The sequence below is a fragment of the Nematolebias whitei genome, chromosome 6, assembly GCF_014905685.2.
Source record: "Nematolebias whitei isolate Nwh7 chromosome 6, NemWhi1, whole genome shotgun sequence".
NCBI lineage: Eukaryota > Metazoa > Chordata > Actinopteri > Cyprinodontiformes > Rivulidae > Nematolebias > Nematolebias whitei.
In genome coordinates this window covers 8,120,486-8,139,570 of record NC_056503.1, presented here as the reverse complement: position 1 = coordinate 8,139,570, position 19,085 = coordinate 8,120,486, and the positions used below count along the sequence as shown (strand labels likewise).

Genomic DNA, 19,085 nt, shown 5'->3' with positions numbered 1-19,085 from the left:
TAGGGAGCTTGAGGAGAGAGAGGAGTGCAGGGCAGGATCCCAACAGTTTTATAGCAAGTGAATATGAAGGCTAATATCATTTTCTGTCTGCAAAGTTAAAAAGCTAAATAGTTATGAGACATTATTTATGGTTCTTTTGTGTTTCATTTATTAGGCCAGAGCAGCTAAGCGCTGCGAAGGCCTATTGTAATCGCTCTTTTCAGGCTCAAGCTGCAATTTTTTCCGCCAAATGAATTGGCGTTTTGGGGGCCTTAACATATCCCAAAAGTCACCAAATTTGGCGGACGCATCAGGACTGGTGAAAAATTACGTATTTTAAGGGCGTGGCAAAAATCGCAACAGAAACTAATCAAGAGCGACACCTAGAATTTTTCAAAAATACCCTCAGCTTTAACCTTAGTTTGTCCTAGAAACATGAAATTTGGTACGCTTGTCCAAATCCCTAACATGCACAGAAAACCCTCTGGCAACAATGTTGTAAAATAAACGAAAACGCGGCCATTTTTGAATGCCGGCCCAATTTTCACACCTTTTTGGCGGTTTACAGCCTCCGCATTTGAACGAACTCCTTATAGGGATTTCGCTCAATCGGTTTCAAACTTGGCCATTTTGGTCAAAAGCCATGGGGGGTGCAAAGTTATCTAAACGGTTCGTTTCGGAGCATGCTAAAGGAGCAGGGCTAGACCTCAAAATTCGACATCTCGTCATTAAAAACGAAACGCTAATAGCTCCTACACAAAAACTGTCTGAGACATCAAACCTTCAGTGATTGATCCACATTTGGTACTCTGCAAGACTGAATGGTCAAATCATGACATCACTTAAGCCACGCCCCCTGACAACAGGAAGTATAAAGTTTTACATTGAACGATCCCTATCTGACCTCTGTTACCTGATCAGCATGATAGTGTGTCCAGTGACCGAAGACATGTTGGTGTAACTTGCTTTCCAACACTGACAGTTTTGGGTAGAGCATGTGGGCGGCGCGGCGTGGCGAAGTAAGATGTAACGCCGTCGCCATGTGTTTGGCTCTAAATTCCACAGTTTTGAACCGAGGTGCACCAAAATCAGTATGATCGATCATTATCCACCCCTTGAACAGATAGCCATGATAATTGGCCAATAGCCTCCACAGCGCCCCCTAGAATATTTTTAAACCTCAGCCCCAAGCCATTTTTTGACCGATAATTCTGAAACTCAGTGAACATCTGTATCTTCTCAGGACCTATGAAAAAGTCTCTTGGAGCCCTGGTCCAAAACCAACAGGAAGTTATCCATTTTGGGTCAAAGGGTCATTTTTGGGGTTTCTAATTGCGAATTTTAACGAATTCTTCCTAGGAATTTTGAAGGATTGCCTTCAGACTTGGTTGATATGCCCTTAAGACATTGGAGAGTAAAAGTTATCTCAAGCTTGCATTTTCGTATATATTAAAGGGGCGTGGCCAGGCCTGAAAGTTTCGCTTCAAGCCATAAATTTCCAAACACTATAACTTTCACATTGAAAAACTTAAATGCACGAAATTTGGCATGACTCATCCCTGTTGGATGCCCAACGATCCACTGTGCTCATATTTTGACATGATAAAAGCCCCACCCCCTCAGAACAGGAAGTCTATTTTTTTACTTGGAAATTCTCCCTCTTTGACACCATTGACCTAATCAGGATGATCCTGTGTTAGAAGACAGATAATATGGTCTGACTTGATTTAAAGCGCAAACCGTTTTTGTTGGAGGATGTGGGCGTTGCGGCATGGTGAATTAAAAAGTGACACAGTTGTGTTACGTTTTGCTTTAAATTGCACAGATTTCAGTCGAGGTGCACCAAAATCATTATGATCAATCATTAGCCACCCCTTGAACAGGTATCCATGATAAGTGGCCAATAGCCTCCACAGTGCCACCTAGATTATTCCTGCAGTTATAGCTAAGTGATACAACATCAGATCTACACCAGATTTATTGTGCTTCATCAGTGAGGACTTTTAGACACATTGATATTGTGGTTTAACATATGACTCTAGAGCACCCCCTAGATTATTCTAACAGTTAGATGTCAATAATACATCATCCTATCCACAACAGATTTTTGGTGCATCATCTGTGTGGATTTCAAGACACATTGGTATTGTTGCTTAACATTTGACTCAAGTGCGCCTCCTAGATTATTCAAACTGTTATATCTCAATGATATATTATCCGATCTGCACCAGATTTTTGTATGTGATCAGTGAGCACTTCTATAAACATTTGTGTTGTTATTTAACATTTGACTCGAGTGCTTCCCCTAGATTATTCCAAAAGTTTTAGCTCAGTGATATATCATCTGATCTGAACCAGATTTTGGGTGCGTCATTAGTGAGCACTTATAGACACATTGGTTTTGTTCTTTAACATTAGACTCAAGTGCACCCCTACATTATTCCAACACTTATATATCAGTGATACATTATCCAATCTGAACCTGAGTTTGTGTGCTTCATCAGTGAGCACTTGTAGACACATTGGTATTGTTGATTCATGACATCACTTAAGCCCCACCTACTCAGAGAAAAAACTGTTGATTATTGAATGACACTTCCAGCTTCGCAATGTGTAAGATATTAGACTGAAACTTTGTTCGCTAACTGTTGATTACCACACGACATTTTGAAAAGCATAAAGGAAGTGCTTGTCAAACATTCGCCACAATACAGGAAGTCACGATAACTCATGTCTGAAAGGTCAGATTTCGCATATACTTGTAAGACTTGCAGCTGGACAAGTAACGACATGGATGGAAGGCGATGTCAAAGCGGGAAAGGCTCTCTGTGGTGAACGCGTGCGGGATTGGCACGACAACGTTCGTGATGGTGACTGGGTGGACTAGCTGGAGCTCCCGCGGTCGCCGTAAGGCTGGAGTGGCGCTTTGCTGTAAGGGCCTCCAATGCTGCTTGCAGCTTTAATATATACTTATATTCACTTGCTTGTTTTAGTAAGCCCCTCCCTGGGCTGCCACCTTACTATGGTGGAGGGGTTTGAGTGTCCCAATGAACCTAGGAGCTATGCTGTCAAGGGCTTTATGCCCCTAGTAGGGTCACCCAAGGCAGACAGGTCCTAGGTGAGGGACCAGACAAAGTGCAGCCCAAAGACCCCTTATGATGAATATAATCTATGGAAACAATGTTCCCTCTCCCAAACGTGGATCACCGGGGCCCCACTCTGGAGCCGGGCCTGGAGGTGGGGCACGCTGGTGAGCGCCTGGTGGCCGGGCTTTTACCCATGAAGCCTGGCCGAGCACAGCCTGAAGAGGTGACATGGGTCCCCATTCCCATGGGCTCACCACTGGTGGGAGGGGCCAAAGGGGTCGGGTACAATGTGGGATGGGTAGTGGTCGAAGGCGGGGACCATGGTGGTCTGATCCTTGGATACAGAAGCTGGCTATTGGGATGTGGAATGTCACCTCTCTGGTGGGGAAGGAGCCTGAGCTGGTGTGTGAGGTTGAGAGAATCCAGCTAGAAATAGTCAGACTCACCTCCACGCATGGCTCTGGCTCTGGAACCAGTTTCTTTGAGAGGAGTTGGACACTCTTTGACTCTAGAGTTGCCCCTGGCGAGAGGCGCCGAGCAGGAGTGGGCATACTTGTTGCCCCCCATCTTAGTGCTTGTACGTTGAGATTCACCCCAATGAATGAAAGGGTAGCCTCCCTCCGCCTACGTGTGGGGGGATTTGTTCTGACTGTTGTTTGTGCTTATGTGCCAAACAGCAGCTCAGATTATCCACCCCCTTTTGGAGTCCTTGGAGGGGGTACTGGAGAGTGTGCCTCCTGGGGACTCCCTTGTTCTACTGGGGGACTTCATTGCTCACGTGAGCAATGACAGTGAGACCTGGAGTGGTATGGTTGGGAGGAATGCCCCCCCTGATCTGAACCCAAGTGGTGTTCTGTTATTGGACTTCTGTGCTCATCATGTATTGTCTATCACAAACACCATGTTCAAGCATAAGGGTGTCCATATGTGCTATTGGCACCAGGACACCCTAGGCCGCAGTTTGATGATCGACTTTGTTGTCATCTCATCTGATCTACGGCCGCATGTCTTGGACACTCGAGTGAAGAGAGGAGCGGAGCTGTCCACTACCTGGTGGTGAGTTGGTTCCGATAGTGGGGGAGGACACCGGTTAGACCTGGCAGACCCAAACGTATTGTGAGGGTCTGCTGGGAACGTCTGGCATAGTCTCCCAGGAGACAGAGCTTTAACTCCCACCTCTGGAAGAGCTTCAAACACGTTCTGGGGGAGATGGGGACATTGAGTTCGAGTGGGCCATGTTCCACGCCTCTATTGTTGAGGTGGCTTATCGGAGCTGTGGCTGCAAGGTTGTCGTGCCTGTCACGGCGGTAACCCTTGAACTCGATGGTGGACACCAGCGGTGAGGGATGCTGTAAGGCTGAAGAAGGAGTCCTATCGGGCCTTTTTGGCCTGTGGGACCCCAGAAGCAGCTGATGGGTATGGGCGGTCCAAGTGGTATGCGGCTCGGGTGGTCGCTGAGGCAAAAACTCAGGCATGGGAGGAGTTCAGAGAGGCCATGGAAAATGACTTCCGAACGGCTTTGAGGCAATTCTGGTCTACCATCTGGCGTCTCGGGGGGGAAAGTGGTACATCACCAACACTATTTATGGTGGAGGTGGTGTGCTGCTGATCGCAACTTGGCATGTTGTGGGTCAGTGGGCAGAATACTTCAAAGACCTCCTCAATCCCACTGGCACGTCTTCCACTGAGGAAGCAGAGCTTGGGTCGGGCTGTCCAATCTCTGGTGCTGAGGTCACAGAGGTGGTTAAAAAGCTCCTCAGTGGCAGGGCCACAGGGGTGGATGAGATTCACCCGGAGTTCCTTAAGACTCTGGATGTTGTGGGGTTGTGTTGGCTTACACGACTCTGCAATATTGCGTGGCTATCGTGGGCAGTTCCCCTGGATTGGCAGACTGGGGTGGTGGTCCCCCTATTCAAAAAGGGGGACCGTAGAGTGTGTTCCAATTAGAGGGGGATCAGGCTCTTAAGCCTCCCTGGAAAGGTCTCTTCAGCGGTTCTAGAGAGAAGGGTCCATCGGATAGTGCGGCTTTTGTCCTTGTCGTGGAACACTGGACCATCTCTACACCCTCAGCAGGGTCCTAGAGGGTGTGTTGGATAAAATGTAAATGTTATAATTTAAAACTGTTTTTTGACCCCGCATCATTTAATTAAACTCCAGTCGTGTGAACTAAAGAATAGCCATTTGTCTTGTTCACGTGCAGTCAGACCAAGACCTTGGGTTTTTTAAACAACCATGATGTTATTCAGATCTGACCTCGCTATTCCGGCTATCCCGTTTTGTAATCAAGCTGTCTGTTTAGTAATCTTTTCTGTCTCCGCTGCGTCGGAGAAAATCTGTATCTGTTGATTTTGCCTGATGCTCACTCCTCCTGCCTCACAATAAAACACGAGCTCTCCCGTCGAACGGCGGACTTCACCTTGACATTTGGTCAGGTTACGAACTCCCCCCTCTGCAGAGGGCTCATTCAAAATTCTTATACTCTGTCTTGTGTGTGAATTCTTTAAAGGTGATACGAGGGAAAAAATCCCTGACAGGGTGCTTGGGAGTTTGCCCAACCAGTCTACATGTTCTTTGTGGACTTGGAGAAGGCGTTTGACCGTGTGCCTCGGGGAGCCCTGTGGAGAGTACTCCGGGAGTATGGGGTATCAGACCCCTTGATACGGGCCGTTAGCTCCCTGTACGACTGGTGTCAGAATTTGGTCTGCATTGCCAGCAGTAAGTCGGGCTCATAACCAGTGAGAGTTGGACTCCGCCAAGGTTGCTCTTTGTCACCGATTCTGTTCATAACTTTTATGGACAGAATTTCTCAGTGCAACCAAGGGGCAGAGGGTTTCTGGTTCGGTGGCCTCAGGATTCTATTTCTGCTCTTTGCAGATGTGTGGTCCTGTTGGTGTCTTTGTGCCATGATCTTCAGATCTCACTGGAGTGGTTCGCAGCTGAGTGTGAAGTGGCTTGGATGAGAATCAGCACCTCCAAATCTGAGGCCATGGTCCTCAACCAGAGAAGGGTGGATTGCTCTCTTCAGGTCGACGATGAAGTTCTGCCTCAAGTGGAGGAGTTCAAGTATCTCTGGGTGGTGTTCACAAGTGAGGGAAGAATAGCGTGTGAGATTGGCAGATGGATTAGAGCAGTGTCTGCAGTATTGCGGACTCTGCTCCGGTCTGTTGTGGTGAAGAGGGAGCTGAGCTGTAAGGCAAAGCTGTCTGTTTACCAGTCAGTCTACATTCCTACACTCACCTATGGTCATGAACTCTGGATAGTGACAGAAAGAATGAGATCGTGGATACAGACGGATGAAATGAGTTTCCTCTGCAGTGTAGCTGAACTCTCCCATAGAGATAGGGTGAGAAGTTCAGTTATCCCAGAGAGACTCAGAGTAGAACCACTGCTCCTCCACATCGAGAGGAGTCAATTGAGGTAGTTTGGTCATCTGGTATGGATGGCCCCTATGTGCCTCCCAATGGAGGTGCTTCGGGCATGTCTGACTTGGAGGAGACCCCGGGTAAGACCCAGGACATGCTGGAGAAATTGTGTCTCTCGGTTGACCTGGGAACGTCTTGGAATCCTCCCAGAAGAGCTGGAAGAGGTGACTGTGGAAAGAGATGTCTGGGCCTCCCTACTCAAGCTGCTGCCCCTACAACACGACTTCGGAACAAGCGGAAGATAATGGATGGAAGGATGGACTCCGGTTTCCTAACACAGTCTAAAACGTGCATGCTATGGTGCCTTCAGGTCCGGCCTACCTTGCAAAAGTGAACAGTGATCTCAATGGGATTTGACTAATGAAGTAAATGTTAATAAACAAACAACTTTTCTGTGTGAAGTTCTTCTAGTTCACCTGTGGGTTTCTTCCGGATACTCTGGTTTTCTCTCACAGACCAAAAATGTACAGTATGTATTAGGCATTGCCTTTATTATTTAACACACCATTCTACACATCACTTCTGAGTTTCATGTACAGAAGATTTCTCTGAAATATTGCCGTTAAATTGCATGCAAGTGCATGAAACTACACAAAGTCAAAAGCACGCAGTGTAAGTTAGAGCTACATTCATAAATTAAAGCAGCCTGAGAGAGATAAGAGAAAGGTTTAAGTATGAATACAATTTCAGGCATTAGAATTATAACTTGGCAAGTCAAGAAAATACTTGATCAGTGTCTCATCTTGGAGTGAAAGGCAAGCAAATGACAAGCCATTTAGTTGATAAGATCCCTTAAGATCAAATCAGCTTGTAAGAGTCTGCTGTCTGCCCCCAGGATGATAAGGGAGCTCTATCTGACTCACATGTGCACCATGTAGTTACAGGTCGGCAATCACAGTAAGGTTCACTATCAATGCACTTCATTTCTGCTGTGTTTTCACACCAAGGGAGTAAGGTCTGAAAAAAGTAAAATGATAAATGGACTGTACTTATAAAGCACATTTCTATCTAATCAAGATACTCAAAACACTTTTCAACACAATCTGTGCCCTCATTTATCACCACACACACACATTCATACAGCACTCTACTACATCTCTGCAAAGCTAATTGAACAAAACTTTCTGTAGAGACTAATCAGTGCTTTTAGGTCACATTCATACACCGATGGCACACACATTGGAGGCAATAAGCGGTTCAGTGTCTTGCCCAGGGACACTTCAGCATGTGACTGCTGGTGGAATTGAACCCCTAACTCTCCCATTGAAGGATGACTGCTCTAACCACTCATCCGCAACTGCCCCTGGATTGTCAGTACTGGTTTGTTGTCACTCTGTGGGTGCCTACTGTTTAGAACATATGATTGATATGTCTGCACCAATTTTAAAGAATTTATGGAAATTGGCTCAAGCTTTTGAAGGTTAAATACATGTCCATACTATAGTATACTACTACTACTACTACTAAGTATATATAATGATGACATAATAATATAGATACTTGGCAGCATGACAGCTCAATGGTTAGCATGTTGCCTCACAGCAAGAAGGTCCTGGGTTCAATCCCCTGTTGAACCTGGAGTCTTTCTATGTGGCGTTTGCATGTTCTTCTCATGCTTGTGTGGGTTTTCTATGGGTACTCCAGTTTCCTCCCACATACCAAAAACATGCATGCTGCCTTCAGGCCCAGGCCTCCCTTGCAAAAGAGATCTGTGATCGCAATGGGATTTGCCTGGTTAAATAAAGGTTAATAATAAAAGCGCTTTACACTACAATCTGTACCCTCATTCACCCATTCATACTATCTGCTCACAGACTCATGTTCATGTTTGTGCTGATGTTCAATGTTTTATGTTATGAGTGCTTAGTGTATATTTAGTTGATGTTTTTCTTAGTTCATATCTTAGATGTTGTTACTGTTTTTCTTAGACATTTTATTGTTGGATGTAACTGGGACCCCGTGTACATAATTTCGCTCCACCACATGTACCACATGAGGTGCGAATGACAATAAAGAAACTCTGACTCTCTGACTCTGATACTACTATACCTTTACAAAAGACTAATCAGTACTTTATCACATCCATACACCAATGGGACACACATTGGAGGCAATGAGGGATTCACTGTCTTGCCCAGGGACACTTCGGCATGTGACTGCTGGTGGAATCAAACCCCCAACTCTTGCATTGGAGAACGACTGCTCTAACCACTCAGCCACCGCCGCCCTAACATAATAGATGTGTGGCAGTGGCTTAAATGAGGATGTCGAGGTTCTCCTTAGGAGTGAAAAGGATTAGGAATGAGATTATCAGAGGTACAGCACAGGTTGAACAACTGGGAGATAAAGTTAGTGAGACCAGACTGAGATGGTTTGGTCATGTCCCAAGGAGGGACAGTGGGTATATTGGTAGAAGGATGTTAGAAATTCAGCTGCCAGGAAAAAGACAAAAAAGGTAATATATGGATGTAGTTAGAGAGGACATGGAGGCAGTTGGAGTGAGGACAGAGGATGCAGAGGACAGAGTTAGATGGAGGAGGACGACTCATTGTGGAGAATCCTGAAGAGGGAAAAGCCAATACAAGAACAAGAAGAAGATAACTAAGGTAATAGATGATAGGTTCCCCAACTTGTGGTTTTAATTTATGTGCTTGAGCTTAGGTAATCAAATCATTCAAACTTTCTAGGCTTTCAGGAAAATGAAAAGTGAAACACTTGTATTGTCGAGTCATTTTTCACAAATATTTGTTCCAGTTCTCACCTGCAACTTATCCATACGTGCTATTCACTTCCTTGTTCACAAAGCTTTGTTTGGAATAGACAACATCATACTTCAGTAGTGTACTGTATATCCATCTTTCACTTTTTCAATTTATGTTAGCTTCAAAACAATTTTCATCTCACTTTTAAGTTAGTACCTCATAGGATCTTCAAATTTTTAAAATTTTTTTGCAGGGGTTCTTAATTTCCTCATGTGGGTTTGCAGAGGGTTGGTGAGTTGTCACACATTTAGAACCCATTTCAATTTAGTTTATGTAATTTTTAGTGTGTTAGTGCATATTTTGATACTGGATTGCACAGGAGATCTCTTTATGGCAAAAACAGTTCAGTTCAATTTAGTTTATTTCTATAGCACCAATTCACAACAGAAGTAATCTCAGAGCACGGAACAGAAACATTCTCATACATAAAGTCAGTTAATAACAATATTTATGTAAGGAGCCAGCAGACTGCTTCAAGTTTTCACTTTGTTACAGTCTCCCATCCTAAGCGAGCACAGATGCAACAGTGGACAGAATAAACTCCCTCATGAGGAAGAAACCTCCAGCAGAACCAGGCTCAGTTGAGACTACACCCCAAATGTTCAGGTCTAAGAACCACATCAACAACGATTTATTAAAAACCAGCACAGATCATCTGACCTTCATTTAAAAAATGGACTCTAGTAAGTTAAATCATAAATGTGAATGTGATGGGTACAAAGCTAGATGACACAAGTGTCATCTAGTGCAGTGTGGTTTGACGTAAGCCACAAATTAATGTACATGACCTAGAAAATAGTTTTGCAAGATGTGCACACAAAATAGGCTATTATTTTTTTTTTATTATTATTATTATTGGCCACTTAAAAATGTAGCCACACAGATTTCTGGTGACAAACACAGATTTAGTGAGATTGCAGTGGACATTTTTCCTATTTTCCCAGAGTTTTGAGTTGACAACTTATTTCCTATAACTGCAACCCAGTGAGATACTACTTTAATATTTATACCACCTTTATACTTTATACTTTTATGGCAAAGTTGTAAAATTTGCCAACCAGTTGTAGCTCATACTTTGCATTAAAACGGTGTGTTGAATAACCAAAATAAATGAATGAACAAGACAGTGCTTTTGATAGAAATTTAGTGGCAGACATTACAAAAAAGATTCTTGGAACCAACTGAGCCAGGAATTACATTGCAATAGAAGCTTGTTAAAGTGAACAGATTAAATAACTGATTTTCATCTCTATAATATGTCTGTATATGTGTATATATATATATGCTGTTTAATAACTTTACCTAATGGAAGCATAGCCTATATAAAGTAAAGAGTATTTGTCCTATCACTAAACCCTGAGGAACTCCATGACTAACTTTAGTGTATGAAGAAGATTCATTATTTACATTTAAAAACTGAAATCTGTCAAATAAATATGATTTAAACCATCCATCCTTCCATCCATTATCTTTACCCGTTTATTCCATTTTGGGTCACGGGGGTCGCCGGTGCCCATGTCCAGCAATCACTGTGCGAGGGGCGGGGTACACCCTGGACGGGTCGCAAGTCCATCACAGGGACACATAGAGACAAACGAGACAAACAACCATTCACTCTCTCACTCACACCCAGGGACAATTTAGAGTTACCAATCAGCCTAACATGCATGTTTTTGGTCTGTGGGAGGAAACCGGAGTACCCGGAGAAAACCCACGCATGCATGGAGAGAACATGAAAACTCCACCCAGAAAGGCCCCTGGACTGGGGTTTGAACCAAGGACCTGCTCGCTGAGAGGCAGCAGCTCTACCAGTTGTGCCACCGTGCTGCCCTATGATTTAAACCACTTTAGCATTATTATTATTATTATCATTATTGGATTGTTATTATTTTACCTTACCATTTTATTTATAGAGCAGCGACAAGGCCAACCAAAGTGCTGTACAAACCAAAAACAGACAACGCACAAGCACAAAATGGAGTAAAATCAGAATATAGACACAATTATGGTATTATTGTTATTATTATTACTTCACCAATGTCATAGGTGAAGTTCTTGTAATCCCAATATCATATTCAAGCATCTGTAATAAAATCAATCAAATCAAATCAGATCAACCGTATCAAATGCAGCACTGATATCTAACAGGACCATTGTAGACACATAATTTATCAGACACCATGAGAATATCATTAGGAACTTTCACCAGTGCTGTTTGTGCTATGATGAACTCTAAACCCTGACTAAAACTCCTCAAACATTGAATAAGCCTGTTCATAATGTATTGGGGGAAGACACTCTAGGTAGTAATAGTAGTCCAAGTAAGGAGGTCTTTGACCTAATAAAATCTGTCATGGAACTGAGATTGGTTTATTCTTCAAAATAGAGTCTTATTTCTGCCCAATTTAAAGGTAAAAAATGTGTGATCTTGACAGTCAACAGAAAGGTATCCATGGACTCACGCATACATACAGTGCTGATGTTGATTTACACAATGAAATAAGACCAGTATGACAGATACTCAACGATCCTGACGTTGAATCAAAATCTCTTCTTTTAACTGGAGCAACCAGTTTGTTTACTGTGATTACTTGTGAATACAAGACAGCTTCTGACACTAAATCTAAAAGAGGGTAATGCAGGCATGTTGGATTTTGTGAAGGATCACCCTCATATCCCCATTTGTGGAAAAATAACTGTAAAGAATAAAAAGACCCTTTCCATTTTTTGCTTTCAACAAGAAATTGGTGGGTAGCATACAGGGTTCCAAAGGCCTTCAGAAGTTACGATATACACTAACATCAGTCATTACTCCATTTAGTCTATAGGTTTTAAATAAATAAAAACATTTACCTTTTTGTCAAATCTTAGTTGAGGAAAATGTTCTATATTTTTAGGATTTTTGTGGATTATAGCCAGAATTAAAATACAACGAAGCAGAAAATGATAAATGAAATAAATGCATAGGTGAAGTTTTGATACTCGAAGATACAGTAACCTTTTAGCTAATGAAGGGTTTGGAGTCTCCTCTTGCTGGTACTGGCATTTATGGAGTTCAGGGGACAGACTTTAAATGGATTGACTTTTTTCTTACCTTTATTTAGCCTGAACTGGGAGGCTGAGTATCACTTGCAGCAGAGCCATGTTTCACCATCACAGAGACAAAACCATGTATTTGAACAATGAGACTTGCTTTAAATGCTGAACAAGATCTAGAATAAGTTTACTGTATTAGTACATGTGTTATAGTCATATATATATATATATAACTTATGGTGTACATTTTTTACAGTCACTAACAACAGCCTGATCATGAATGCCAACCCAAAACTAAACAGCACAACAAGGACAGTCCATCTGAATGCATGACCCAAAAAATTGACTTACTTTTGTCCCAATACTTCCCAGCAGCCCCTGCAACTCACTAAAAAATGTGCTCTATGGAGTGTTTATGTAAGGCATGTAATTTTAATGCTTAAGACAGAAAATTAATAGTAACCCACATAACTTACTATATCTGTAAATCCAACAATTTTCAGTCAGATCATCTGGACAGTTTCTTTTTTTTTTTTTTTTGCTAAAACATTTCACCTTCCATCCAGAAGGGTTCATTAGTCAAGGAAACACAACACAAAACTGATTCTTCCCCCAAACAGCTTACTCCAAAGTGGAACAAACCAGTTATGTTGGTGCTAAGATGGTGTCTTTGGCACGGCCTCTCCTTTGGAGCCAGCCCTCTTCCTAGTCGACAGGCATGTCAAACTGGTTCAAAACCAAAAAAAGTCCATGCTCAATAATCCAGGTATACAATCCAACAATTTTCCGTCAGGTCATCTGGACAGTTTTTTTTTTTTTTTTTTTTTTTTTGGAAACATTTCTATATCTGTGAAATTTCATCATGTAATGAAACCAGATTACAACTAATATTGTGATTAATACATGTAAACCTAAATTGGCTATTTAACCTTCATTTTTTAAAGCAATTGCATTTCTGTGCAGATTTTTTTAACTTACGGGTTACAACTGAATGCATCGCAAATCTTCACAAGGTCAAAAGAAAAATAAATATAGAGGTGCAATATTTATTTTACCTTATGTTGTGCTGCATTTACAGAAACACATTAACACTAACATGATGTTCAGCATGTGATCTCTTGACCTGTTTAGGAGCCAGAATCTGACCGTGGCACATCTCTTCCAGCTGATACTGGACTCTGGTGTGCAGAAACTTTTTAACTTCACCATAGCTTGCAGAGATGTGCTGCTGAGATAACTCCATCAGTCTAACAAATCTAAATTTGATGATGATTTGTCTGTAGCAAATTAAAATGTGCAGCTCCAGTGACACAATTTACTTATCTTGATACAGCTGGAAACAATAAAAAAAGACCAGTAGAAAAAAAGGGCCTAGGATAGATGTGTGACCTGCCCAGAGTCTACTTATTAATGTAGACAGCCAAAACACAACCTTGTAAAAATTACAATGTCTTAACCCCATCTCTAATCTAACCTCTCACTCGAGGGTGTGTAAGCTTTGTGTGCATGTTCTGTTCCTTGTTTCCTGTTTTTGTTGTATTGTATTGTATTGTATTGTTTATTGTATTGTATTGGCACCTTTACGTCACAGCACATAGACCTAATGAAGCTAGTCAGAGTCAAAGTCAGAGATTCTTTATTGTCGTTCGCACCACATGTAGCACATGTGGTGGAGCGAAATTATTTACACAGGGTCCCAGTTACATCCAACAATAAAAATGTAAAAGAAAAACAATGATAACATCTAAGAAATTAACTAAGAAAAACATAAACTAAAAATACACTAAGTACTAATAGCGTAAAAACATTACGTCGAGCAGCAGCACGAACATGAGCATGAGTCTGTGTGAGCAGATGAGCATGTTATTATGCATGAACACATCAACATGAAACAGATCAGCAGCAACATGAAACAGATCAACAGCAACATGATGTGATTCTTCACAGTGATTATTCTGGTTAGATATTCATGAGTCTAACAGCCTCAGGGTAGAAGCTGTTCCTCAGTCTAGTGGTTCTACACTTAATGCTCCTCAACCTCCTTCCTGAGAGGAGTGGGGCAAAAAATGTGTGCTGGGTGATTGGGGTCCTTCATGATGCAGGTGGCCCTCTTCCTGTATCTAGAGGTGTAGATGTCTGTGATGGTGGGGAGGCTGACTCCAACAGACTTCTGTGCAGCCTTCACCACTCTCTGCAAAGCTTTTCTTTCTGCAGCTGTGCAGCCTCCATGCCACACGTTGATGCTGGAGCACAGGATGCTCTCCACTGCACACCTGTAGAAGGAGGTGAGGACTGAGCTTCCCAGACCAGCTCGTCTCAACCACCTGAGGAAGTAGATAATAATAATAATAATAATGCATTTTATTTGTTAGCGCCTTTCAAGACGCCCAAGGACACTTTACAACATTAAAAACACAAAATAAAACACAAAATAAAACAATACAAAATGGCTTTAAAAACACTAAACCAAGAAGAAAATAACAAAAAAATTAAGCGAGAAGGCCAACTTGAACGGATGAGTTTTGAGTTGTGATTTGAAGGTCTGAATGGAGTCAGTATTGAAGATGTCTCTGGGAAGAGTGTTCCAGAGTTGGGGAGCAGAGTGAGAAAAGGCTGTGTCCCATTGTGCTGAGGTGGACGAGAGGCACCTTGAGGTGGATGGAAGAGGAAGAACAAAGAGAGTGTGAATGGGTGATAATGTGCAGGAAATCAGACAGATAGGGAGGGGCGAGGTTATGAATGGCCTTAAATGTGTACAACAGGATTTTAAATTGAATTCTGAAAGTGACTGGAAGCCAGTGAAGTTGCTGTAAAAGTAGAGTCTCTGATGAGCTTTCTTGATCAGGCTGGAAGTATTGCTGCCCCAGCTGAGGTTGTCATTCAGGTGTACACCCAAGTACTTGTAGCTGGAGACCACTTCCACCGCAGATCCTCTTATGTTCAGTGGGGTACATGTGTTTGTTCCTTCTGAAGTGTACAATCATGTCCTTTGTCTTCTTCACATTGATGTGAAGGTTATTCTCTTTACACCATCTCTCCAGGTGTTCCACCTCTTGCCTGTAGCTGGACTCATCATTGTTTGTGATGCATCCCACCACCGCTGTATCATCTGCAAACTTTAAAATATGACAGCATGGATGGGTAGCTGCACAATCATATGTGAGCAGAGTAAACAGGAGAGGTCTCAACACACATCCCTGAAGAGAGCCAGTGCTGAGGGTTATGGTGGAGAAGGAGAAGTTGTGGATCCTCACTGACTGTGGTCTGTTTGTTATGAATTCTAGTGCCCAGTTGCAAATAGAGGGGCTTAGTCCTACTGTGAATAGTTTGTCCATCAGGGTTTGGGGGATCATGGTGTTGAAGGCGGATGTGAAGTCCACAAAGAGCATACGGACGCAAGAGTTTTTCTGCTCCAGGTGGTTGAGCGCAGTGTGGACCACAGAAGAGATGGCATCTTTTGTTGATCGGTTCTCGCGGTATTCATACTGATGAGGGCCCTCGTTGATGTTGATGGTTGTTTTGATGTTTGTCATGACCAGTTTTTCAAAGCATTTAGCGACTATCAGGGTGAGGGCCACTGGCCGATAGTCATTCAGACCAGTCACTGTAAAGCTTTTTGGGACTGGGATGATGGTGGCAGTCTTCAGGCAGGTGGGGAACTGTCTCCAGGGTAAGTGAGGTGTTAAAGATGTCTGCCAGCGCCTCACAGAGGCGATCGGCACATTCCTTCAACACTTTTCCGGGGATGTTGTCTGGGCCGGTTGCCTTGTGCGGGTTAATCCTCCTGAAAGTACTCCTCACTTCGACTGAGGTCACGCTGAGATGCTCTTCATCCGGTGGTGAGGTGAGTCTGGTGCTGGGTGGTCTGTTCGGGTCTTCAAAGCGTGCATAGAACTTGTTGAGGGCATCAGGCAGAGATGGGTCTTTGGGGCATTTTTCACTCCTTCCTTTATAATCTGTTATGCACTTAATGCCCCTCCACATGCTCCGAGGGTCTTGTGAGATGAATTGAACCTCGATCCTCTGTGCATATGTAGCCTTGGCCCTCTTAATACCAGCAACCAGCTCTTTTCTTGTCCTACTCAGCTCCTCTGAGCTTCCAGACCTGAAGGCAGTGTTCCTGGCTTCCAGCAGAGTGTGCACCTCTGCATTCAGCCAAGGTTTTCAATACACTGCTTTAGGTTGTTTTCTGTTTTGGTGTTTTGAATTTTCTAGAAATCCTGCCAAGTTTACAAATATGTTTTTAGAAATGATAAATAAAAAAATAGTATTTTTTAAACTGTTGAAACTAAGACAAAAAATATTGGCAGAGAATATGGTTATTTTATATGATTACACACCTCTGCTACTTAGTTAGGACAAGGAAAAACTTTTTTTTTGTTTGCATTTACTAACTAGACTTTTTGGTTTGAGTGAGACATATAAACTAGCTTTCCCACGTGAGCAATCAATGGACATGACAGGTATGATGATAAGATTGCTCTAACATTTTAGAATGAAGTGATGACGACAAAAATGTCTCATATGTTGTTTATAAACAAACAAAATATTTACATAACCTATATTATTATTTCATTCATTTCCTTTATTAATTCAGTTACTTCAGCAATGAAGTGTTATCTAAGAACTCCAATTGTTGCACTGGTGTGTTTATTGTGTATGTTTTGTGTGGTTGCTTTTAGGTGGGGAAGTCTCAAAACCACGGTTCACTCAGTACTTTCGGGGAAGCCTATCTGGACTGACCATCCGACCAGGCAAGATTGAGAGTCAGAAAGTCATTTCCTGTCTGCAGGCCTGCAAAGAAGGGCTGGACATTAACTCCCTTGAGAGCCTAGATAAGAGTATAAAGGTACACACACACCCACACACACACTCACACACTAACAAGAGTTATTCAAAAGAGCCAACACAATTTTTATTTTTGTTTAATTTATTTCAAGACACAGAACCCGTATTTACAGTTATATTTATAAACCTGAGACCTTACACTAACATTTTCTAACAATGCTTTTACACTGATCTTAAAACATTGTCTTATAAAAAGGTAGGACCACAGTTAGCATTTAGTTGTTTCAACAGTATTAGAATATTCTGATTTTAGACGTCAAGGTCAGTGCAGTTCAATGCAAATTATCATGATCTATTGAATTTATCTTAGGTCGAAACATTTTTATCCTGATAATGGCCTCCTCTATCAGACACAAGTGGCCATTCAATGTCTAGTATAGAGAAAACATAGAAAGTACTTTTCTTTACAGTCATAATCCAGATCTGAACCCATTAAACCTGTATGAAAGATTTGGAAACATAGATTTAGAACCTTGACATTTAGACCAGTGCATAATATAATTTTGTGCCATTTTGGCTGCCAAAAATAACTGCCTTTGTCAAGGCTCTCATACACAAATATTTGGGTTCAAATTTCCCTACCTTTCAATCCCATTTTATGGCACTATTTTCAAAATGGCTGACTTTAGATTAAAAAGTCTTGTAATGAGCATTTGAGACTGTATGAACACTTCATATTGGTTCTAAATGTGTTTTGGAATATGAGAATATCATGGTGTACAGTGTTTCTCCTAGATAACTTGCCATGGTGGGGCACTCATCATGTCTGTGATTTTTTTTCAAAGGGGTGGGGCACATCTGAGCAGCATGCTGTTTGTACTGACAGATTTCGAGTGGGGCATTTTATGGTTTTCAAGCTTTGTTTTCTCCTTCCAATTAAATTTGTTGTTTTGGTCTTTTTCCAGCTCAATCAACGTTAAAACTTTATGTAGCATAATTTTGTAAGGCCACGAGCAGTGAAGTTTTTGGAAGTTTGCAAATGTTAGAAATACTTCTCTCTTCTTGGAGTGAAAGCAGCACAGGCAGATAAGCAAAGTGTGTGCAACCATAAATCCCACTTTAGTCAGCACTCTCCACAACAATTGCCACCACAATTCAAACCAGCAAATTAGAAAGTGTCTTCTTGAAAAATGGTGTTCCATCCCTCTGCTAGAGTTAAACAGACCTAAAGAATCAATTCTGAAGAGCAGTAAAGTGCTTCATGGGGGCCAAAGCCTGTGCTTTTGTTTCCACCTGACATTACTCTCAGCCATTAGAGATCAGATTCCAAGGACTCAACACTAAATTTTTAGTTTACTTTAAAAGGTTACAGGGAGTTCCGGGTTGATGGTGTGTTGAACGGACGCATCACTCAGAGCTCTTAAATGAGTCCCGATGACAAAAGAGATTTAAAGTGAACTCCACTAAAATACAGCTGCTGGACTTCAGTTACAAAGATGAGCCAACGAAAAAAGCAACAAATATAAAAAAAGTGCTTTTTAAATCTACCCAGAGTTGTCAGTCAGAAGGCTCGGAGCACAGCTGCGCTGAGCCAATGGAGGTGGCTAATGCTAATAGCAAACAAGACAGAGGAGCCACCACGACAACAAATACTCCTGAAAAGAAACAAGGAGAAAATAAAAATAAAGGTACCCGTGAGGAGGAGAGGAGGTTTCGGGGGAGGCAGTCGGGACCATCCTTGGTGCATTAGAGGCTTTTGGAACACGTGTTGAAGCTTTAGGAACTCGTGTTGAAACTTTGGGAGCTCGTGTTGATGACCGCCTGGAGGGCATCAGTGGCCAGCTACAACAGCACAGCTCCATGCTAGCATCAATAGCCAAAACGGTGCAGTTAAACTCTGAGGATAGTGACGTGTGTAAAAAGTTTAAAAGTTAAAAACTTGGAAACACAAGTAGAGCTTCTTCAAAAGGAAAAGGAGGAAATGAAGGAATGTTTGGTGGGTCAAGAAAGAT

At 42.2% G+C, this 19,085-nt stretch overlaps 1 protein-coding gene across 1 annotated transcript in view; it reads left to right on the top strand.

Annotated features, from left to right (window-relative positions):
- The window catches only part of LOC119410489 (calsyntenin-2), a 662,902-nt gene that overhangs the window by 569,742 nt on the left and 74,075 nt on the right, over positions 1-19,085 (top strand). The window contains exon 10 of the mRNA XM_037677368.1: positions 16,968-17,134. Within this exon, the coding sequence (XP_037533296.1) occupies positions 16,968-17,134 (167 nt within the window). The remainder of the gene's footprint in view (positions 1-16,967; positions 17,135-19,085) is intronic.